The 17,582-nt window shown below is 39.6% G+C and overlaps 1 protein-coding gene across 5 annotated transcripts; it reads right to left on the reverse strand.

Annotated features, from left to right (window-relative positions):
• Nucleotide 1: 1 nt before the first annotated feature.
• Nucleotides 2-15,684, reverse strand: sgce (sarcoglycan, epsilon). Of its 5 annotated transcripts, none has more exons than XM_074686321.1 (13): nucleotides 15,486-15,684; nucleotides 14,213-14,320; nucleotides 9,647-9,769; nucleotides 9,222-9,379; nucleotides 8,654-8,726; nucleotides 7,702-7,900; nucleotides 6,163-6,325; nucleotides 5,137-5,351; nucleotides 4,626-4,652; nucleotides 3,961-4,149; nucleotides 943-986; nucleotides 474-511; nucleotides 2-343 (listed from the first exon to the last, which is right to left on the reverse strand). In XM_074686321.1, the coding sequence occupies exons 1-13, from the start codon at nucleotides 15,532-15,534 to the stop codon at nucleotides 293-295; spliced, it is 1,437 nt and encodes a 478-aa protein (XP_074542422.1). In that variant the 5' UTR covers nucleotides 15,535-15,684; the 3' UTR covers nucleotides 2-292. The 5 variants fall into 5 exon arrangements, with proteins under 5 accessions (XP_074542422.1, XP_074542421.1, XP_074542426.1 ...); XM_074686320.1 differs by having other exon boundaries at nucleotides 14,213-14,323; XM_074686325.1 differs by lacking the exon at nucleotides 474-511 and having other exon boundaries at nucleotides 14,213-14,323.
• Between the last annotated feature and the right edge of the window lie 1,898 nt (nucleotides 15,685-17,582).

Below are 17,582 nucleotides of genomic sequence, written 5' to 3' on the forward strand. Positions count from 1 at the left end.
TGAAGATAAAGCATTTCATTGTAAAATTCCCTTTTCCTCTGTTGTGCAAAGCAAGTAAAAACAATTACTCCATAGTTTTAACATTTACACATATTTAAAAATACTCTAATTTATATTAACAACCAGCTAAGCTCTTTACTTATTCTTCTTCACACTCACTCTTTGAGGTGTAAGTGCACATGGACGGTAAGTTTTTAAAACACTCGAGGCATGCAGATTGGCACAATTGTTAGAAAAAAAAAACAAAAGGTATAGATATGGAAGCAAAGTCGGCTTCAACACCAGTTTGTGGTCACAAGTTCAGTGCTTCAGCCACCTTTCTCTCCTCAGGAATACCATTTACCTAGAAAACACAGATACCAGAGAGGTTATTGCAATGAAGTCATATCAAGCAAAAAAAAAAAAAGTAAAGAGGAGTTAAGATTACTTCAAAACAGGAGAAAACCTTTTCAAAAAGTCACCAACAAACCTACCTCCAGCCTTCGAAATGTTGACATGACATAATTTTCTCCTTTGTTAGCAGTGAACAGAAAGAGCAGTAGGTTAGTGCTGAAACTGTGATGCAGTTGAACACCATGCTCACAGGGGGGCGCTCACACACCTATAACTGGGTTCACAGATGCTCAAGATAGCCCAAACAAGAAGTACAGCTCTCTGCCTCATTTCTCATGCAGCTACAACAAAACGATGATTCACTCTCAGTGACAGATTTCCAAACAAACAGTGCAGATAGCAAAAAAGAAAGGATCAGTTTCATTTTCCTCACATTTTGGTAAAAAAAAAAAAAAAAAAGCTTTTGTAAAAATGAATAGACAATAAGAATCAGGCATCTTGATCAACAACTTATCCTGTGTCAAATGTTAGTAAAGGAAATAGTGACATGCAAGCGGAATTAGAGATCAGATTGTGAAACAACTATGAAGGGATGAGGGAAACACTCACCTGATGGCCGTTGCTGTGGTATCGTAATCTGGTTTTGCAGATTCCTGAAATCATGAACAATAATAATGAGACAAACAGCCAAACATAAAGCACAAGACCCTTTAGTATCATGTGAAAGCATGTTGCATTAGCAAATTTTTCTGAGTTTCAAGGCCATTAAGAAAAATCATGGGACAGCTTGAGTCTCTTTAAGCTGTAGTGGTGTTTTTTTCCTAAGGCCAGACATGCTCACTTAAAGCTTAAGCTGTAAACATCGCATGGTTAGAGTTCTTAAAGTGAGATTAAACACTGATGGTATTGTTTCAACTTATATTTCCCCTGTAAGCTATACTGCTGCGTGGCTGCTAATGAGCATGGGTGCATGTGTGCATTTCATGTGAGCACAGGCAGCTGTGACAGCATGTTTATTCACAGATGATGTGCAGAAGTGGACACTGGTTGGTAGTTCTTCAAGTGAGACCAGTGCTAAAGGTCTTTAAAGCTGTCGTCTTTCCAATGACCAGCAGGGGGATTCCACTGGATGCAAACTCAAAACCAAGTGTATAAAATCAGAGGAGAATCTCATTTCACTTATTAAACATTCTAATGAGTTAGTGGGATTACATGTGGGTGACAGAGGAGGGAGCAGGAAACAGGGTGAGAGTGGGGAGTGACCTGCAGGACAGGTGCCAGAAGCAAGGTTATAATAGTTTTGGATTTGTCATTATAGTTTAGTTTTAGTAAGTTTTGACTTCCATTACAGTTTAGTTACAAATAGTTTTAGAGTGGGCATTCTAGTTTTTATTTAGTTTTGATTTTTGCAACAAGGCTTAGTTTTAGTTTAGTTTTAGTTTAGTTTTAGTTTTTCATACCTTATTAACCAGGTGCAGGATTCAAAAAGGTCAGAGTAAATATTTTTTAATATTGTTTATTTTCAAGTCCAACATAGTGCTCACTGCTCAGTTAATGCTGATACTGAAATGTTGGCTGCTGCCTTAAACACAAAAAATAATATAAACTTAATATAAAAAATATAAACATAAATTATATAAAAAATAATATTCACCTAAATTACATAAAAATAATATTCACCTAAATTACATAAAAATAATATTTAACAAAAACTATATAAAACAATATAATATGAGCTTAAATCTTTAGAAACTTGGACTCTAACAAGAAAGAAAGACTTAAAAACAATTAAAGTCAGACTCAAATGCAGTTAAACTATCACAGATGATCTGATTCATTGCTCCACTACGTTTCGTTGCAGCACAGCACACAGCCAGTCAGTGCAGTAAAGAAGCACGTCCCAGTATGTCGCTATGATGGTGCTGTACAGCACTGACAACTGCCTAAAACTGTCGTAAAATTGGTTGGGAAAATGTGTCGGATTAATTTAAATCCTAAAGGCTATTAACATTGTCAGAAACTAAAACTAAGGGCATTTTCTCTATAATTTTAGTTAGTTTCAGTTAGTTTTGTGAACACAAGATACAGTTTTAGTTTACTTATCGTTTTTGTTTTCTTTTCTAGTTTTTATTAGTTTGACTTAACTGCAATGTATTTTAAATTTTAGTTTTTGTTTTTAGTTATGTTTTAGTTAACTATTATAACCTTGGCCAGAAGTTGGACTTGAACCCATGCTGACCCCTTGAGGTCTGTAGCCACTTCATTTTATAGTCTGGTGTTGTTTTGACATTTTACTGCTGTGTAACTGGATGTATATTGTTTAGATTTAGTCTATATTTCAAATCACTGTCATTTTATCACCTCTTCATTATTTAGCTATGTAGAGTTCTTCTAAACTGCAAAAATGAGAAAAGAATTCAGCCTTATTTAAGTGTAAATGATATATCTGATGATAATGCTAACAGTAGCCACTTAGTAGCAGATACTACTGTTAGCTACCAAGTTTCTAGCTACCAGGACTTTTTTTTTATTTTCTTAAGACGGACATAATTAACCATCCTAAACCGAGAATGACTTTCCTAGTTTGGATGTGAAAGTGGTTGAATAATAGCACTTGGCTGTTATCTAATGTTAGCTTGTGAGTAATCAACTGTTTTTTTAATTCTGCCTCTTTTTCCAAGAAAGCTGAAAAGAGAGACGGGGAATGTGTAGAGAGGAGCAGTAGCTGGGAGCGAAACCATTGGCAGCTCCAGTTTGGGCTCTAGTCTCTGTGGGGCTTTAACTACTCAGCTGAACTAGCACCCAATGAACTGTTGTTTTTTTGTTTTGTTTTGCTATATTTGCAGTAAAATATGTCTCAAAGTCCCTCCATTTTTTTCATTGTTGTTTCAATTTCTCAGGAGCACAAAAGCGGAGAAAAGATAAAAATAAAATGTCAGAGACTCTATACTTATGCAACTTGGAAACCTTGGACACAGCAATAAGGTTAACCAGTATTTGAGCTTTAACCCTGACAGAAAAATGGCTGAAACAATGGTCATCTCTGCAACATACGGTCAGCTGAAGCTAAAAGAAAAAGAAAACAAGATGGCACTTATCGACATATTAAACACAAAGCTATAAAATTTCATAGGTATCCACCATAAGATGTCAAATACAGGTCCCTCTGGTATTTATAATGCAGGGTTAAACTTTCTCCATGCATGAAGACTTAACTGCATTCAGCAATGTGCACTCTCCGTGCAGATGTGTAGCTTCTTGTACCATTTGTTCTCACCATCCTACCAGCTGCCTGTGTTGTGGTTGAACTCAGTCTATTGTTAATGTGATGGTTGGGAGGTGCAGAGCCACTGTGACCATTTCTACCAGGGCGTGTGCCATCCCCTTCGTCTTTACAACCAAATTTTTTACTCTGTAGCATACCACTGTTTTCTTTGGATGCATAATTATGACCCTGGAGGAAGAAAAGCTGATTAAAATTGGCGCTGCTGGACCGTTTCACCTCCCTATGTACCCAGCTTTAAGTGCCATCTGACATTTTGTACGAGTGTATTGGTCGCACTGGTGCTCAGTTTTAAGATGACCAAACAAATGTTGCTTTTTACACACAGTTAATCTCCAACTCACGTCTGTGTCTGCATGAGGGGCATGCTGGTCGTCTCATAGTTGTCGGGATGGATCGGTGGCACCACCTCTCCACTGACTGGATTGAAGACAGGCAGAGTGGAGAGAGGCCAGGAGATCTCCCGGTTCTTCGACATGCTCCTCAGCTCCTTGGTGGACTTCTGGATGGAGCTGTGGTGAACTAGCTGAATGCTGGAGAGGGGAAAGGCAGTGAAGTTTACACAAATGAGTTTGTGTTGTTGTCATTGTCAGTGTTGTTAATTTGTTTCAGCCCATATGCAATGCCTCTTTGCCAGGAATACATTTAAATATTTTCATGAGCAATCACTTTGTCTCTGCTGGAGGAAGCTCTGCAATCAGTTCATGCATGCAAGACAGAAACATAACATCCACGCTTACCTAACACTGCAGCCTTCTCTGTCTCCAAGATTAATGTATCTCTCAAGACCTTTCCTACTGCTACACCATTAATTACCTACATCTGGCCTTTGAATTTTTAAGCAGCCCATTGGATGAAAGATGTCAACACACAGATGAGCATATGAATGGAAATGAGAAAGCTGTCAGTGACAACAAAGATGACAAAACTGCAAACAAAGAGAAAGAGGAGGGGGGCAGAAACAGAGCCAAAATAAAGCAAAACACAGCAGGAGAGGTAAAACACTTACTCTGGTGTTTGCATGTTTCTTTTTTCCCTAGGAACAAAACAAAATGGATGAATTAAATACTAATATTAATAGTCAAACACACATCTACACACAGGTGGATGGGCTGGTGGGTAAAGACAGTGGAAATGGAGATGGGCTATGTGACATTGAGTGAATGAGGGGGCACGTCTCTCCCAGCCTGTAAATGATGGAGAATGATGAATGAATTTATTGAGGATGACTGTCACTGCTGTGCGTCAAAACATCCAGATGTGCATGTCGAAAACAATCAAAGAAAAATCCGACTGATATTCATGAGGAACTCAAATGTAACTGGATGGTAATGACAAGCTGCAATCCAAGTCCAGATCATTGCTCTCATTTTAACGTCTTGCACTATCCATCCTATCTTCAACTCTGCTTCGCATACACTTCACTCAAGAGTTTCTGCACTTTCCTCAAATGTTTGTGGGCCTGTTTGAAGCGACATCAGCAGAAATACACAAGATAATACAAGACCGAGCACACTTACACCCCCTCTCGTCGGCAGCACATAGCGTAGCCAAGGATAATGAAGAGGACTAGTGCCACAGCAGAGGGAATGGCCAGCGTGATGAGGAAGTCTGAAAAGTAGTCCCTGCTCTTCAGAGACTCAGAGGGGGGGTCATAAGGGGCAAATTCGGGCAGGATTCCAGTGCCTGGGTCAGGACGAGAGATGTAAACCGGGACCACTTTGTTGATGTCAACCTAAGGGAGAACATAAGAGCTTTTTAAACGAAAAAGAAGGTTTCGTAAAAGCTGTTTTTAATCGTGGAACAGGATAATAACTTGCTTTATGTGAACACTAACTTTATGTCCTGTAATGGAAACCAACAAACGCATGTTGGCAAACTTAACTCTGCCATGCGCTAAGAAACCACAGAAACTGATCTTTTAGATTTAACCATTTGGTGCTTAAACCAAATCTTGCAGTGCTTTGTATTGTTTTTGCTTTATGTTAAGATTCTTATTCCAACCTCGACAACCCCACTGGCAGATTTTCTTACTTGTAATAAGCAATTGAAACCTCATTTTTTTCTTTAACTAACTTGATATAAGACATGTTTCTGGACTGGTCAGGTGAATGTGGTCTAAATTAAGTCTAAAAATATGTTTTCCCTAAAAATATGACAAAACCACTTGATAGAATTTTAGTTTTAGCAGTGATGACTAAATAGTCAAGTTATCATTATCTAAAAACAAACACTACAGTAAAGATACATAAATAACACATTATGATATACTGAAAAAAACATTCTAAAATAGTTACACCCAGACAGAACATATACAGAACAAGCGCAGGAACTCAGGGTTGGCTGCAGTATTCAGTATGTAATAACGGTGGTTATATTTTTTTTACATACAGCTCTGTTGGCTACAATAACTATCCCTCCCCTCTGGTTTTTAAGGTAAAATATCAAATCACCAGATTAACCAGCCTTAGGTGACCTGTTTCACTACGAAATATAAAATGAAACATAATTTCAAACTGTATAAATTTCCAGAGCTCCATCCTTACCAGAGAAATCTTACACCAGTCAATGTGAAACTGAGCTCTGAACTTCTTGTCACAGCTGATGACAGGCTCCATCTCCTGACTGCAGCGCAGCTGGTTGTGTGGACTCTCCACCTCCCGCAGGCACGACGAGAAGGCAACATCAGCACCAACCATCACATACACTCTGGAGAGGGACAGACAGGGATGTACAAAGCATGAGAGAGGAGGAGAAAATGGAGCCTCTTTTCACGTGTTTATGCTGTCAGAGCTGTTCTCCTCCACAGAGTGTTCATGAGATGCTTTCATCTTCTGAAGCATCTGCATGAATCTTTGATGCACATCTTATGGCAGTTTACGTGGGCTGGTCCCTTCTGAAGGAGACCAACTGACAGAGTCTGTCAGGGCCCGGACTGCTCCTTAACTTCACAGCAAGCCGTGGATTCCCATGACCCCAATTAAATTAAACCTCTGCGTGATGTGTGGGCTGAAATCATAAGAAATATGTTTGATTTAAAGAGTCAAAGAGGTCATCGCTGGAGAATCACACCAGGTGTCTGCAACCCTTTAATTCCATAGGAGCCATTTTTCCTTAGCTCACCTGGATTACAGTCAACCCAGAGACACAAAATCTACTTTACCTTCAAAATAAAGACTAAAGTGTGTACAATTCGGTAAAAATTTGGTAAATAAATTTCTATACATGAAGTTTTTTGAATTTATGAAATAGTACATGTTTTGTCTTAGTTTGATATTTTAAATACATTTGCAGAAATGTCAATTATTTGCAGAAATTGTTTAAAAAAAAAAAAATTTGAAAAAAAAAAAAACTGAAAAAAAAATTGGGATTTTAAAAATTTCAAAAATATTGAATTTCACAAAAATGTGCAAACATTAAACGATTTTTAAACAAAAACTTGCAAAAACAGTTTTACAATCTTTAAAAATGTACAAAAAAAAAAAAAATTGAAACATGCAGAATTATAAAAACTTCAAAAGAATATTTGAATTTGATAACATATATTGATCATATCCCTCAACTTATCATTTTTTGTTGTTTGCTAATGTTTTGCCACATATCAAGCATGTATATCAAGCCAAAATGTTGGCAGTTGAATGAATCTGTCCACACAGAATCAAAATCTGTAAATTTTTCCAAATTTGTCTTTTTGTTTATTTACTTGTCTTATCAAGGTGTATAACTTGAGGTTAGCCACAGGTGCATGGAATTTTGGTGGGCTGTTGATGTTGTAGGAGGTGAAGTAGAGTGGTGACAGGCTTTATTGCAGGATGTGAAGCATATTTAGTTCAACAAAATGTTGACGCATGATTTTTTTAGTGTCTTGTCTATAATCATAAATACCCTCTGCAAGAAAAATAAAAATTCTTTATTTCCATAATGTTTTTTAAAGCTGCAAGGAGCCACTGCGAAGGAGTCAAAAAGCTGCATGAGGCTCCAGAGTTCTCATGAGGATTCATATCTAAGTACCAACAGTTTTTGGACTACATGTGAAATTTAATAAACAAAATCAATGCATGGTGCCTTGAACAAACTTCACTCACCCTTCCTTAAGATTGTTGATGGGCAGGGGCACACGGCCGCCACGGTCCAGAGCCGAGGTGATGTTGATGGCATTGAGGCGCTCAGGCTGCCACACATTCTTCACCGCTCCTAAGAAATCGCCGAGCACCTCACTGGCCAGCATCTCCTCCACGTTCATGTTTTTGATGTAGAACTCAGCCTGGAAGGGCAGAGGGAACTCTGTGCACGGGTGGGAAAAGAAGAGAGTGAATAAAACCGTGAAAAAGGTTGATGTTGAAATGATGAAGTATCGGGACGGCAGGAGGTCAGCTAAAGCAATGCTCTGCTGACTAAGAAATCATTAATTTTTTAGTACTGCAGCACAGTTCACGCAGGTTTCACAGGTCTGTCCTGCAGACGCTGGTGTGTCTGCCACACTCTGTTATGACTTTGTCTCTTTCTGGGGCCAGATGGCAGATAGCATCACAACAGAGGAAGAGTGATGTCATGTTAGAGCTGCAAACATCTGCTGAGCGCTCTACCGGCTCAGACCATGTTTTTGCTGCATGTACCATGACTGGTCAACAAGCATATGTGCGCACACAGACGGGCACAGATGTGAGGGGTAATCAAATGGAACTGCTGCCACCTATAATGTTTTAACACTGTCATATACAGGACTGCAACATATGTAGATAATCTGTGATGGCTGACTGGATAATCAATAAACCATGAAATAACCTGGCTTAATCACAGTTTGCTGATTTTCTATAAGAGTAAACATAAAAACATGCTTGAATCAATACTATTTGTTGTTTTTCTATAGAAATGATCGATTAGTCCTCTTGACAAAACAAATCAATGGCTTTGCTTCTTCTCTACAGCTCGGCCTCCTGAATCATTAGAGAACTGAATGTGCCCAGAGGATTTAATCAGGGAAGTCACACAGTCTGATCAGTGTTTGCCCTAAGCTCTCACACTGGCGCCTCTTACCTTCTGTAGCCATGACGTTTATGACCAAGTTGTGCCGTGCTGTCTCGAAAGTGCGTCTGTTATAGGCAGTAATCTGAAACACACAGGGGTGAAAGTTTAAGCTCAGATCAGTGCAGCTTATATGGCAGCAGCCCCCCCTGGACCAGGCTGAGCCAGAAACACTGCGCCGTATAGAGGCACATGTGCACCCGGGGAACGTTAAGCCTTTTGGGAAAAGAATTTCCTACAGTAGCTTATGGGGGACAAAGAAGGCATAAAATAACATAATGGAATTTAAGTCTGAAGACTCAAAGCGTAACATTGAGTTGTGTTATTACTTAAGGCGTAAAAATCAGCCATGCTCCGTTAAATCAAATTTCAAACTGCACTATTTATATTCGTGCCATAGCAAAGGCTTGGCATGTGATACTGTCTCCTGTTCCAATGATTTCTGGATCATTTACAGTAACTGCTTTGATTTCTTTCAGGACTTCTTGCACACAGCAGAATTTCTTCTCCTTCCTCCACATATCAAACAAAAGCCCGTCATCTGGTCTACTTCTCCGAGAGAAACCCATCTACCACTCACTTCTATGACGGTGGCCTTCCCAACATGCTCTGCAGTAGGAGAGCCGTATAGCACCCCATCGCTGTGCGGCGTCCTCTGGATGTAGCGCAGCCAGCCGGGCCTGTCGGGGTAGCCCATCAGGTTGGTGTTGAAAGTGATTGGATCATTGCTGGCATCACCTATGGGTAGAGCCTGTTTAATGATGTGATTCGCTCCAAAACCAATCCAGTAAGGAACATTTAGACCCATTAGCTGATTTGTGAACGTGTTGCCAGAAGCAGAAAAGCATTTTTATGAGAGAGATATGATGAATAGACGGTGCAATGCTGCATTTATGAAATGGCTGCACCAAACACTTCCAGAAAAAAATCTGTTTAGATAATACAGGTTTACACACTTTTAACTATCATTAAATCATATGAAAATGCAACATGATGGGTTTATACCTGATTTTGGGTAGGGGGGAAACTCTCCTTTGAAGTACTCCCTCTCTAAAACGTGAACAAACAGCACTCCTGCAGATGGGTAGACGTTACGGTCTGCATGCGACCTTGACAGGATGGTCACCACTGAAACACAGATTTACAACAAACACAATTTATCTCTCTGAGAGTAGATATTTGACTCGACTGTGTTTTTTATTCATCATTATGATGACCTGCCTAAAGCACTGATTAGAAAACAAGCTACAGTGTTAATCAAGGTGAAAACAAATAAAGCACACATTGGGTTACCAACTTCACGCATTGAGGATCAATACTGCCACAGTGATAAATGTGTCTACAAGTCTTGCATGGTGTCTGCGTTCTCACCAGGGTAACTGCATTTGCTGCACAGAGTGAGCAAGTAAGCAAAAATCTTAACTGTGAATGATGAGCATCATTCAGATTGTACAGAGCTGTTTTCACATCCTCATTCCACTCCGTCTCCATTATACTTGCTGTTTAGTCCCACTCAAACGTTCGCTCTGTGTTTGTGAAGGGCATCGAGGGGAAAATGGAAGCCCCTTTACAAAACTGTACAGTAGGAGCAGAGGTGAATGCTCAGCTCTTCCCCCTTTGGCCTCTTTTTCTTTCACTTCCCATCTCTCTTTGGCTCACCTGTTTTCATTCTAAACCATTTTTGCTCGACTGTTTTCTCCATTCTCTACTTTTTTTTACCCCCTTCTTTTCTATTTCCACTTAGTGGGTGGGCATTCAATTTTTAAACAGCATGGGAGATGGAGAGTACAAGAGGAGAAGAAGAGGAGAGGGAGGAGGGAGAAGCGCTGGAACAAGAGGAGAAAGGGGCTGAAGTTCTTTGCCATGAAGCATAACAGGAAGAGGAAAGAGTATGAACTGTTCTAGCCTGCAGAAATACAATCTCAGTCACATTGCACAGAGAGAGGATGGCGTGAAAAAGCTGTGTTTGTGCCCTGAGCTAGGAAAATGTCACTGATTTTTACCATCATATAACTCCTGCTTTATCCTCCAATAAGCACTGAACCAACACATTTCACATTATTATTCCATATGGGGACTACTACCCCTAGAGGAAGTTTGGAGAACTGCATGGGGGTATTGTTTTTTCTTCCCAATTAGTTTGGAAAAACTCACCCATGCACAGTCCCTCAAATAATTTGACATTTGTTAAATTAAAAGTGTAAATGTTTGTAAGATTAATTCATACATTTTTAGTTTTTTTATCCTTTACCCTTGAAGCAGATTTGACTGCAGCTCTATCTACAGTTCAGAATAAAGGCTAATAGGGGACAGTGTCACATGTATTATCTCAGTCTGTAATACAACTGTTTTATGATATAAACTAAAATGAAACGTGAAGAAGAAGCTGTGTTTTTGGTTTGTTTGTTTAAGTGGGAAATGCTGGGTGTGATTTTTAAAGGGGCATTGAGAAGTTTCTAAGTGATCTAGAAAAAAGCTCCCTTCTAGATATCTGCCTGATGGGTCATTTTAAAATGCTACTTCTTAGCGTTCTGATTGGGTTGAGAAGGATGGGATTGATTTATGGCACATCTAAGTCTCTGTGACAACACCAAAAAAGTTTAGTAATAAGAAGAAATATCTGTATTTTTTCTCTTCTGATTCATTTTGTTGTGATGGTGAACACTGGAGCCTAACTGTCAGACAAAAAAAGGACAGAAGAGCAGAAGAAAGCTAAACAGGAGAGTGATAGCGCATGTGCTAAAGGCTAAGAAACGAGCTAAAGGCTAATACACAGGCTAAACTGGTTGTGCTAATGTTCACCCCAACCAACAGTCAGCAGTTATTCTGCAGTGGTCTGTTCAAACTTCAGAGGCTATCAATAAAATGAAGAGTGAGGCTACATTAGCTCTGCTTGGTAGATGACTAGCATGACATAACCAGGATTCACTAACATTACACATTACAAACATGTCTCAGAGTGCTGGACTGTTAGGTGCGCTGAATATAAACGGCAACTAAACTACTTACAAACTGAAAGTGTTTACTTGTCATGTTAGCCAACAGATACCTTGCCGCACCGGGCTGCCGATAGCGCTAAGGTTCCAAGTCTTGGTTCAAGTCATGAACCAAGACTTGAAATTGGGCTTATAGCTGGAGAGGTGTTAGCATAATTACGTGAGCACCGTTGAGGTGCCCTTGAGCAAGGTACCAAACCCCCCAATTGCTAAGTATTGTACAACGCTGTGGACAACAAGCCTCTGCTAAGTGAAATTGTAAATTGTAATTAAACTAAAACTAATATCAAAGCTAAAATGTGTAAGAAGAAGCAAATTACCAAGCATTTGAAGTACTACATTTTCTTTTAAACTCTTGACAGGTTTGGTGGGTTTTATTGCTCAAAAAGTGGTAAACATTCATAGGAAGCCATCAAACCTCAACATTGACAGCCTACTGCTCTATTGTCAGACATTTTTATACCTTTTTTGGCTTATAATTCATTTCTGTGCCATGTGATAACATACAGTGTCTCTCCTCCTGTACTGTACTGTAAGCCCTCTCCTGGAACACAGGCTGTTTCCAAGGAGAGTCCCTGCCGGAGAGAGTAATAGAGAAGGATTTACATTTTAATCCCTGTCCATGAAAGAGGAAGTCAGTATGTGATCTTTGGTTGTTAAACGTTATCTATTACCAGGGTGCACAAAGGGGTTAGAAAAGATTAGGTGACACAGTAAGCTGCAGATTATTAAAGAGGGTCACATCTACAAGGCCAAATTACCTAACTGCAATCTGAGTGAGTGCACTGCTGGAAGTGTGAAGTTATAAAACAGTGCCTTATGAGTCTTAAACTGAGCTACATCTGCGGCTGAAAACAGAGGCTGAGCTGGCCATATGCCACGTGTTCCCAAAGGCTCACAGCTAGAAACAATCAATAGTGTTTATTAGCCTCTAAATGTGGGGCTGCTTTTAGAAACCTGAGGTTTTAGGTCCTGTAAAGAATAGATACAAAGGACCACCTGAGCATTACTAACTACAGCACCCCTGACATTAGGATCCAGGTTTTTCAGAGACCAAGAGAGAACCTTATTCAGGTTTAAGAGATGGCTTGAGCTGATCTGCAAATCCCCCTCTGAAGGCACACGCTTGGATTCTATTTCCCTGACCCGTTGGGCCTCATCAATTCTTCACCATACAAAAGACCACAGTCAAAGGCTCCCGGTCAAGGTCAAACTCTGGCTATTCTCCTCCGCTCAGAGATCTGGGTGGTTGCTGTCTGAACACTTGTGACACGGCCACAGATGAGACAGGCAGGCAGGCGAGCACAGATGGCCCACTCTCACTTAATCGTTTGAGGAATAGAAAATGACCTGGGGGATTTGAAATGTGCTTCAGCCTATCAACATTAAAGCTCCCATTCAACAACAAACACAAACGCCTAACCAACACTCCTGGCAGCCCTCTGTCAACCAGTGTAGCTTCACAGGTCCCTGTTGGACTGCTTCACTCTCACCTTAGCCTGCAAACTCCTCTGGTGTAAGTAAAGATCACTGACTAAGCTATGCTAAGGCTCTGCTAATAGCATCAGATCTGCTTATTTGTAGCAGGCTGAGTTACGGCCAAGCCTCTGTGAGATGATGGACCTGCACATAATACATTACCAATTACAGGTTAATATAGAACCAACCACTGAAAAGGAATCTGTCTATTCATGCAGTAAAATAGATGCACACTAACAAAACAAGCTTTATTATCCTGATAACAGGCTCAAAAATCACAAGCTTTCAAGAAGTACCATAACAGTTATGAAAAACTGAACTGACACATGTTTATATTGCTATATCTGATCACTCACAGGCCTTGAGGGTAGTAGAATGGCTAACTAGATTTTATGCCCCTCTGGGTTGGCCACTGATTGGCTAAAATCTCAGGAACAGAGCCAGATAGTTAAAGCACCCTCTTCCCAGCAATGGACTCCACTAAAGCAAGGTCTCTTCCCAGCTGAGGCAAAAAGAAAAAGAGGGATGTTCTTCAGTTTTGTTGAATCAGCGTTATGTGTGAACGTCGTCTGGGGGTCAGGAGGATTGCATGTGCTTCTTTGGTGTTTGAGGGGAAACACAGATAACAAGGATTGCTACTGTTTGGAAAGAGGCTGTGATGCGTTTGAGGCTCATAATTCTAAATACAGACCTGGAAGTGAAAGTTGTATGCGTCACAAGAAACAGAAGGCGAAGGCTAAAGACAGGAGCAGACATTAAACTTGACTGTGTCTTCTGGCACTCCATAAAAGGTATGTAAATCAGTCACTTATCTCTGTAAGATAGATGGAAAGTATGAGTATCATTTTAGACAGGGGGAAAAAGTCATTTCTCTAGTAAAAAATTCATTGTGGGTGAACTCTACTTTAAAGGAGATTCAGGTTTAGAGAAGGTTTGAATTTAGTAAACTGCTGCCACAGCAAAAGTAAGTTCAAGTGTATCTGAAAACAATAATGCTAGAATTAATGGGAAACCAGTTGAGCATGACACTGTGTTAAAACAGGAAAGGGGACTGAGGGTCAACACGTGAAGTGCACCACTGCACACACCCACTCACCATCTTTGTACAAGGCTGTTCTCTGCTTCAAGCCCATGGATCGCTGCATGTGGACATTTCCCTCATGCAAAGTGGGGTCTTTGGCTTCATAGGCATGCACAATGTAAACTACTGGACCAATGAATGAAAGCATGAATTGAACAAATTTTTCTCCAAAGGGCTTACAAGTAGCACACAGTATGTGAAGAACACCTGGCTTCAATAGATGCAGTCTCACACAACAGTCAGTCATGCAATAAATCTTATGTGAGCACATTTTTTTTTCTGAATTAATGCATAATTCACACAGATTTAGCTTATCTGGCATTTGCACTTGTAAATTAACAAAAAAAATTAAATTGAAAACTCTATTTTAAAAAAATAATAATAATGCTGAGTCTTAATACATAAGTCCTATTGTGCATATTAAGTTCCTAGATCTCTAGCTAGTATACAGTAGCTGATTCACTATGAACCCACTAATACAAATCTGATCTTTTAATTACTTCAGTTAGGCTTATATGTAGTTTAATTCATTTAATTATGTTTTTTTGTTCAAAATATGTGACAGCAACAAATATCAAAAATGATATTTAAAAATATATAATTTCGAGACATTTTTAATATATTTAACCCCTTTTAAATCAGGAAATTGCTCATTAAGATTAAATATATATATTTTTAAGATTGCCCAAGCAGCACAGTATCTTACCCTGTTAACACAGCAGACAGTTGATGTCTGTTTCTGTATTCCTTGAGAAAACAATGTAATATTGATAGTGTACATTTTAAGCTACAACTTGTGTTTGCACCTGTGATACACATCTGGATCAATATGCTACATCGTCACATAATAAAGCAGTGTATTCATGCCACCTTGTGTTTTCCTCAACACATCATTAACGTAGCTTGAGCGACTTCCTAGCATTAGCGGTTTAATTAGGCGTTCATAAAACACCTGGAGGAGATGTAAACACAGGCCTGCGCCGGGGGACATACGCTTTCCCCCTCAAGGTAAGTAAAGCATAACCCAGAGCATAACGTTGAAAAATGATCCAAACATATTCATTCTTTAATACACAATGAGTAAAATATGTTTAATCAAAGCTGACTGTTTCGGCCCGTGTAACGGTATAGCTGCCTACAGTTAGCCGTTTGTTCCATGTCTCCTCCTCATCCTGGAAAAAATGAGCACAGCAGCTAGGCTAACGAGCAAGCTAACCAACATGGACGCTGCATCACTGACAGGGCGCGTGAATATTCCCCGATAATCCCAAATATAATCGATACGTACCCGTACCAAGCCACACCGCGACACCTGCTGCGGACATGGTGCCTTTCATCCTCGTAAATCTGACATGGAAAGGGATGTTAAGGTCTAATCTCCACTGGGTTTGACAGCCATAATAATAAGCATCCTGCAGTATTCCTTCCTCCGCCTCCTTCCTTCACTCGAGCAGCACGGCTGCCCATTGGCTGCACATCTGGATGGAAAAACATGGTTGTCTCGTAAAACCTAAATTAGCTACAAAGAAAAAGAAAAAGAAAAAGATGTGAATCAGAATAGCGGCACCACGCCTTTGGTAAATGGTTGAGACGTTGTTTTCGTCAGGGTTATAATTTATCTGACTGGATATCTTTCTGTGAGATACATGCCGACAGTGTGTGTTGCCATAGACTGTATGTGGGTTGTAAAGAATGCAAAATGTCCTTTTATCATCACTCTCATCACGCCTGTAAAATAGGCATCTTTTCCTTTCCTTTTCCTTTTTGAGCTTGATTGGACTTCTTTGGTGTTTTTTTTCTCCTTTTTAGGATAACCTGCCTTTCATTTTAAAGCAAATTTGGATGTGATCCTCCCAAGACAGCTCCCAAGCTAATATACACCTCCTCAGCCCAGCTGTCAGAGGACACAGTTATGTTTGAGGAATCAGCTCCAATCTGTCCAGAACCCCTGCAGAGACAGTCCTAACAGACAGATGGTCATGTTTTGGCCCCTCAGCTCCAGGTCAGGCTTGCTAAAGGGCCAGGGGACCCTTAATTCCTCTTTACATGTTCCCTGTAGGTCAGAGAGCTCTCTGATGGTGCAGAAAACCATTCTTATTCAGCTTTACATGATGACAGAGCTCGCTGTGTGGCTCTTCTTTAAAGAATTTATGTTTGAAACTGGATTCATGGCTTAATCTGTGCTGTTAAACATGTTGCCAGCCAATATATGTACTCTGCCGTGTGAGGCTGCTCTGTTCTTTCACCCTCCCTTCCTTTTATCTCCTTAAGATTATTTTTAGGTTGCTAAGCAACATCTTCTCATAGCAAGTGTTTGGACTCCTACGAATGCATCACAACAATCACTATAGACTGTAGGTGACACAAGTAATGAAGACTGAGGAAAGTGCAGCTCTTACTCAGAGAGAGGATACTGTTTTGTGTGGATTGATTTAGGTGTCATTCTGCTTCACCATGCTTTGCAACATTTTAGGGCAATTTACGCTGTGGTTGTGAATTCAAAGGATCCGTGAATGACAGGGGACCTAAAACTATTAGAACATGCTGTAATGAGGTGTTGGGACCTGGTTTGATAGTTTTCTCATGGGGGCAAATTGGTGCCAGTCATATCTGCACCTCATGGCTAAAAAGCACTTTCAAATAATCAGCTTTCCCGTGATACCATATGATGCTGTTAAAAATGTGGAATGTAGGTTAAAAGTGCATCCATTCTATGAAAAATATTATATGCAGACCAGCCACTGCATGAAAGTGAGTTCACAGCTAAGTAAAATGGTTACAGAGCAGTTCACAACGTACTATTGGGCATTTGAACGAATGCACAGGTTTATAAATGATAGAGGGAGTTTCGTAGCTTGACAAATCAAATCATTTTTTTTAAGTAGAATGGAACATAGGCAAGTATTAAATTGCTAAACCTGTCTTCATTTTTCAACTAATTATGATAAAATCTCATTAAAACACAAGTCATACCTGTGAATTAGTGATTACTGAAAGTAGGTTGTGCATTAATATATTGAAACACATCAAAATTCACTCTGGAACATGGTGTTATTTATTAAAATAATCAGATATTTTTTGTGTTTATTACATTATGTGAGTCCTGTTTCTCATCTATCGATGTTGACTCCTTGATGGCTGTGTTGAAAATAAACAGCAAACGTCTTTTAAGTGAATTCTGTGTTGGGTGCAGCTATTTAAAAATTTACGTTTTTAAAATTAGAGTCTTTTATTTAATTAAATTTGCATGGCTCAGGGTTTTTTTTCCAACAGTCTCAGTGTGAATGAATGGCCAGCTGCAGCATTATACTTACAGATTAATCATTATTTATAAAGATAACGATATTTAACCCGAGCGGAGGCCCCCTGGTGGTCCTTCCACCAC

The sequence above is a fragment of the Halichoeres trimaculatus genome, unplaced genomic scaffold, assembly GCF_033239565.1.
Source record: "Halichoeres trimaculatus isolate MK-OKI-2021-1 unplaced genomic scaffold, fHalTri1.1 fHalTri1_scaffold_14, whole genome shotgun sequence".
Taxonomy (NCBI): Eukaryota; Metazoa; Chordata; class Actinopteri; order Labriformes; family Labridae; genus Halichoeres; species Halichoeres trimaculatus.

Coding starts and splice junctions, on each gene's coding strand:
- sgce (XM_074686320.1), bottom strand. CDS start 15,534: ATGAAAGGCACCATGTCCGCAGCAGGTGTCGCGGTGTGGCTTGGTACG. Junction 9,380..9,646: donor TCCCCCCTACCCAAAATCAG/GTATAAACCCAT, acceptor CTCTACCCATAG/GTGATGCCAGCAATGATCCA. Junction 8,727..9,221: donor GGAAGGCCACCGTCATAGAA/GTGAGTGGTAGA, acceptor TGTGTGTTTCAG/ATTACTGCCTATAACAGACG.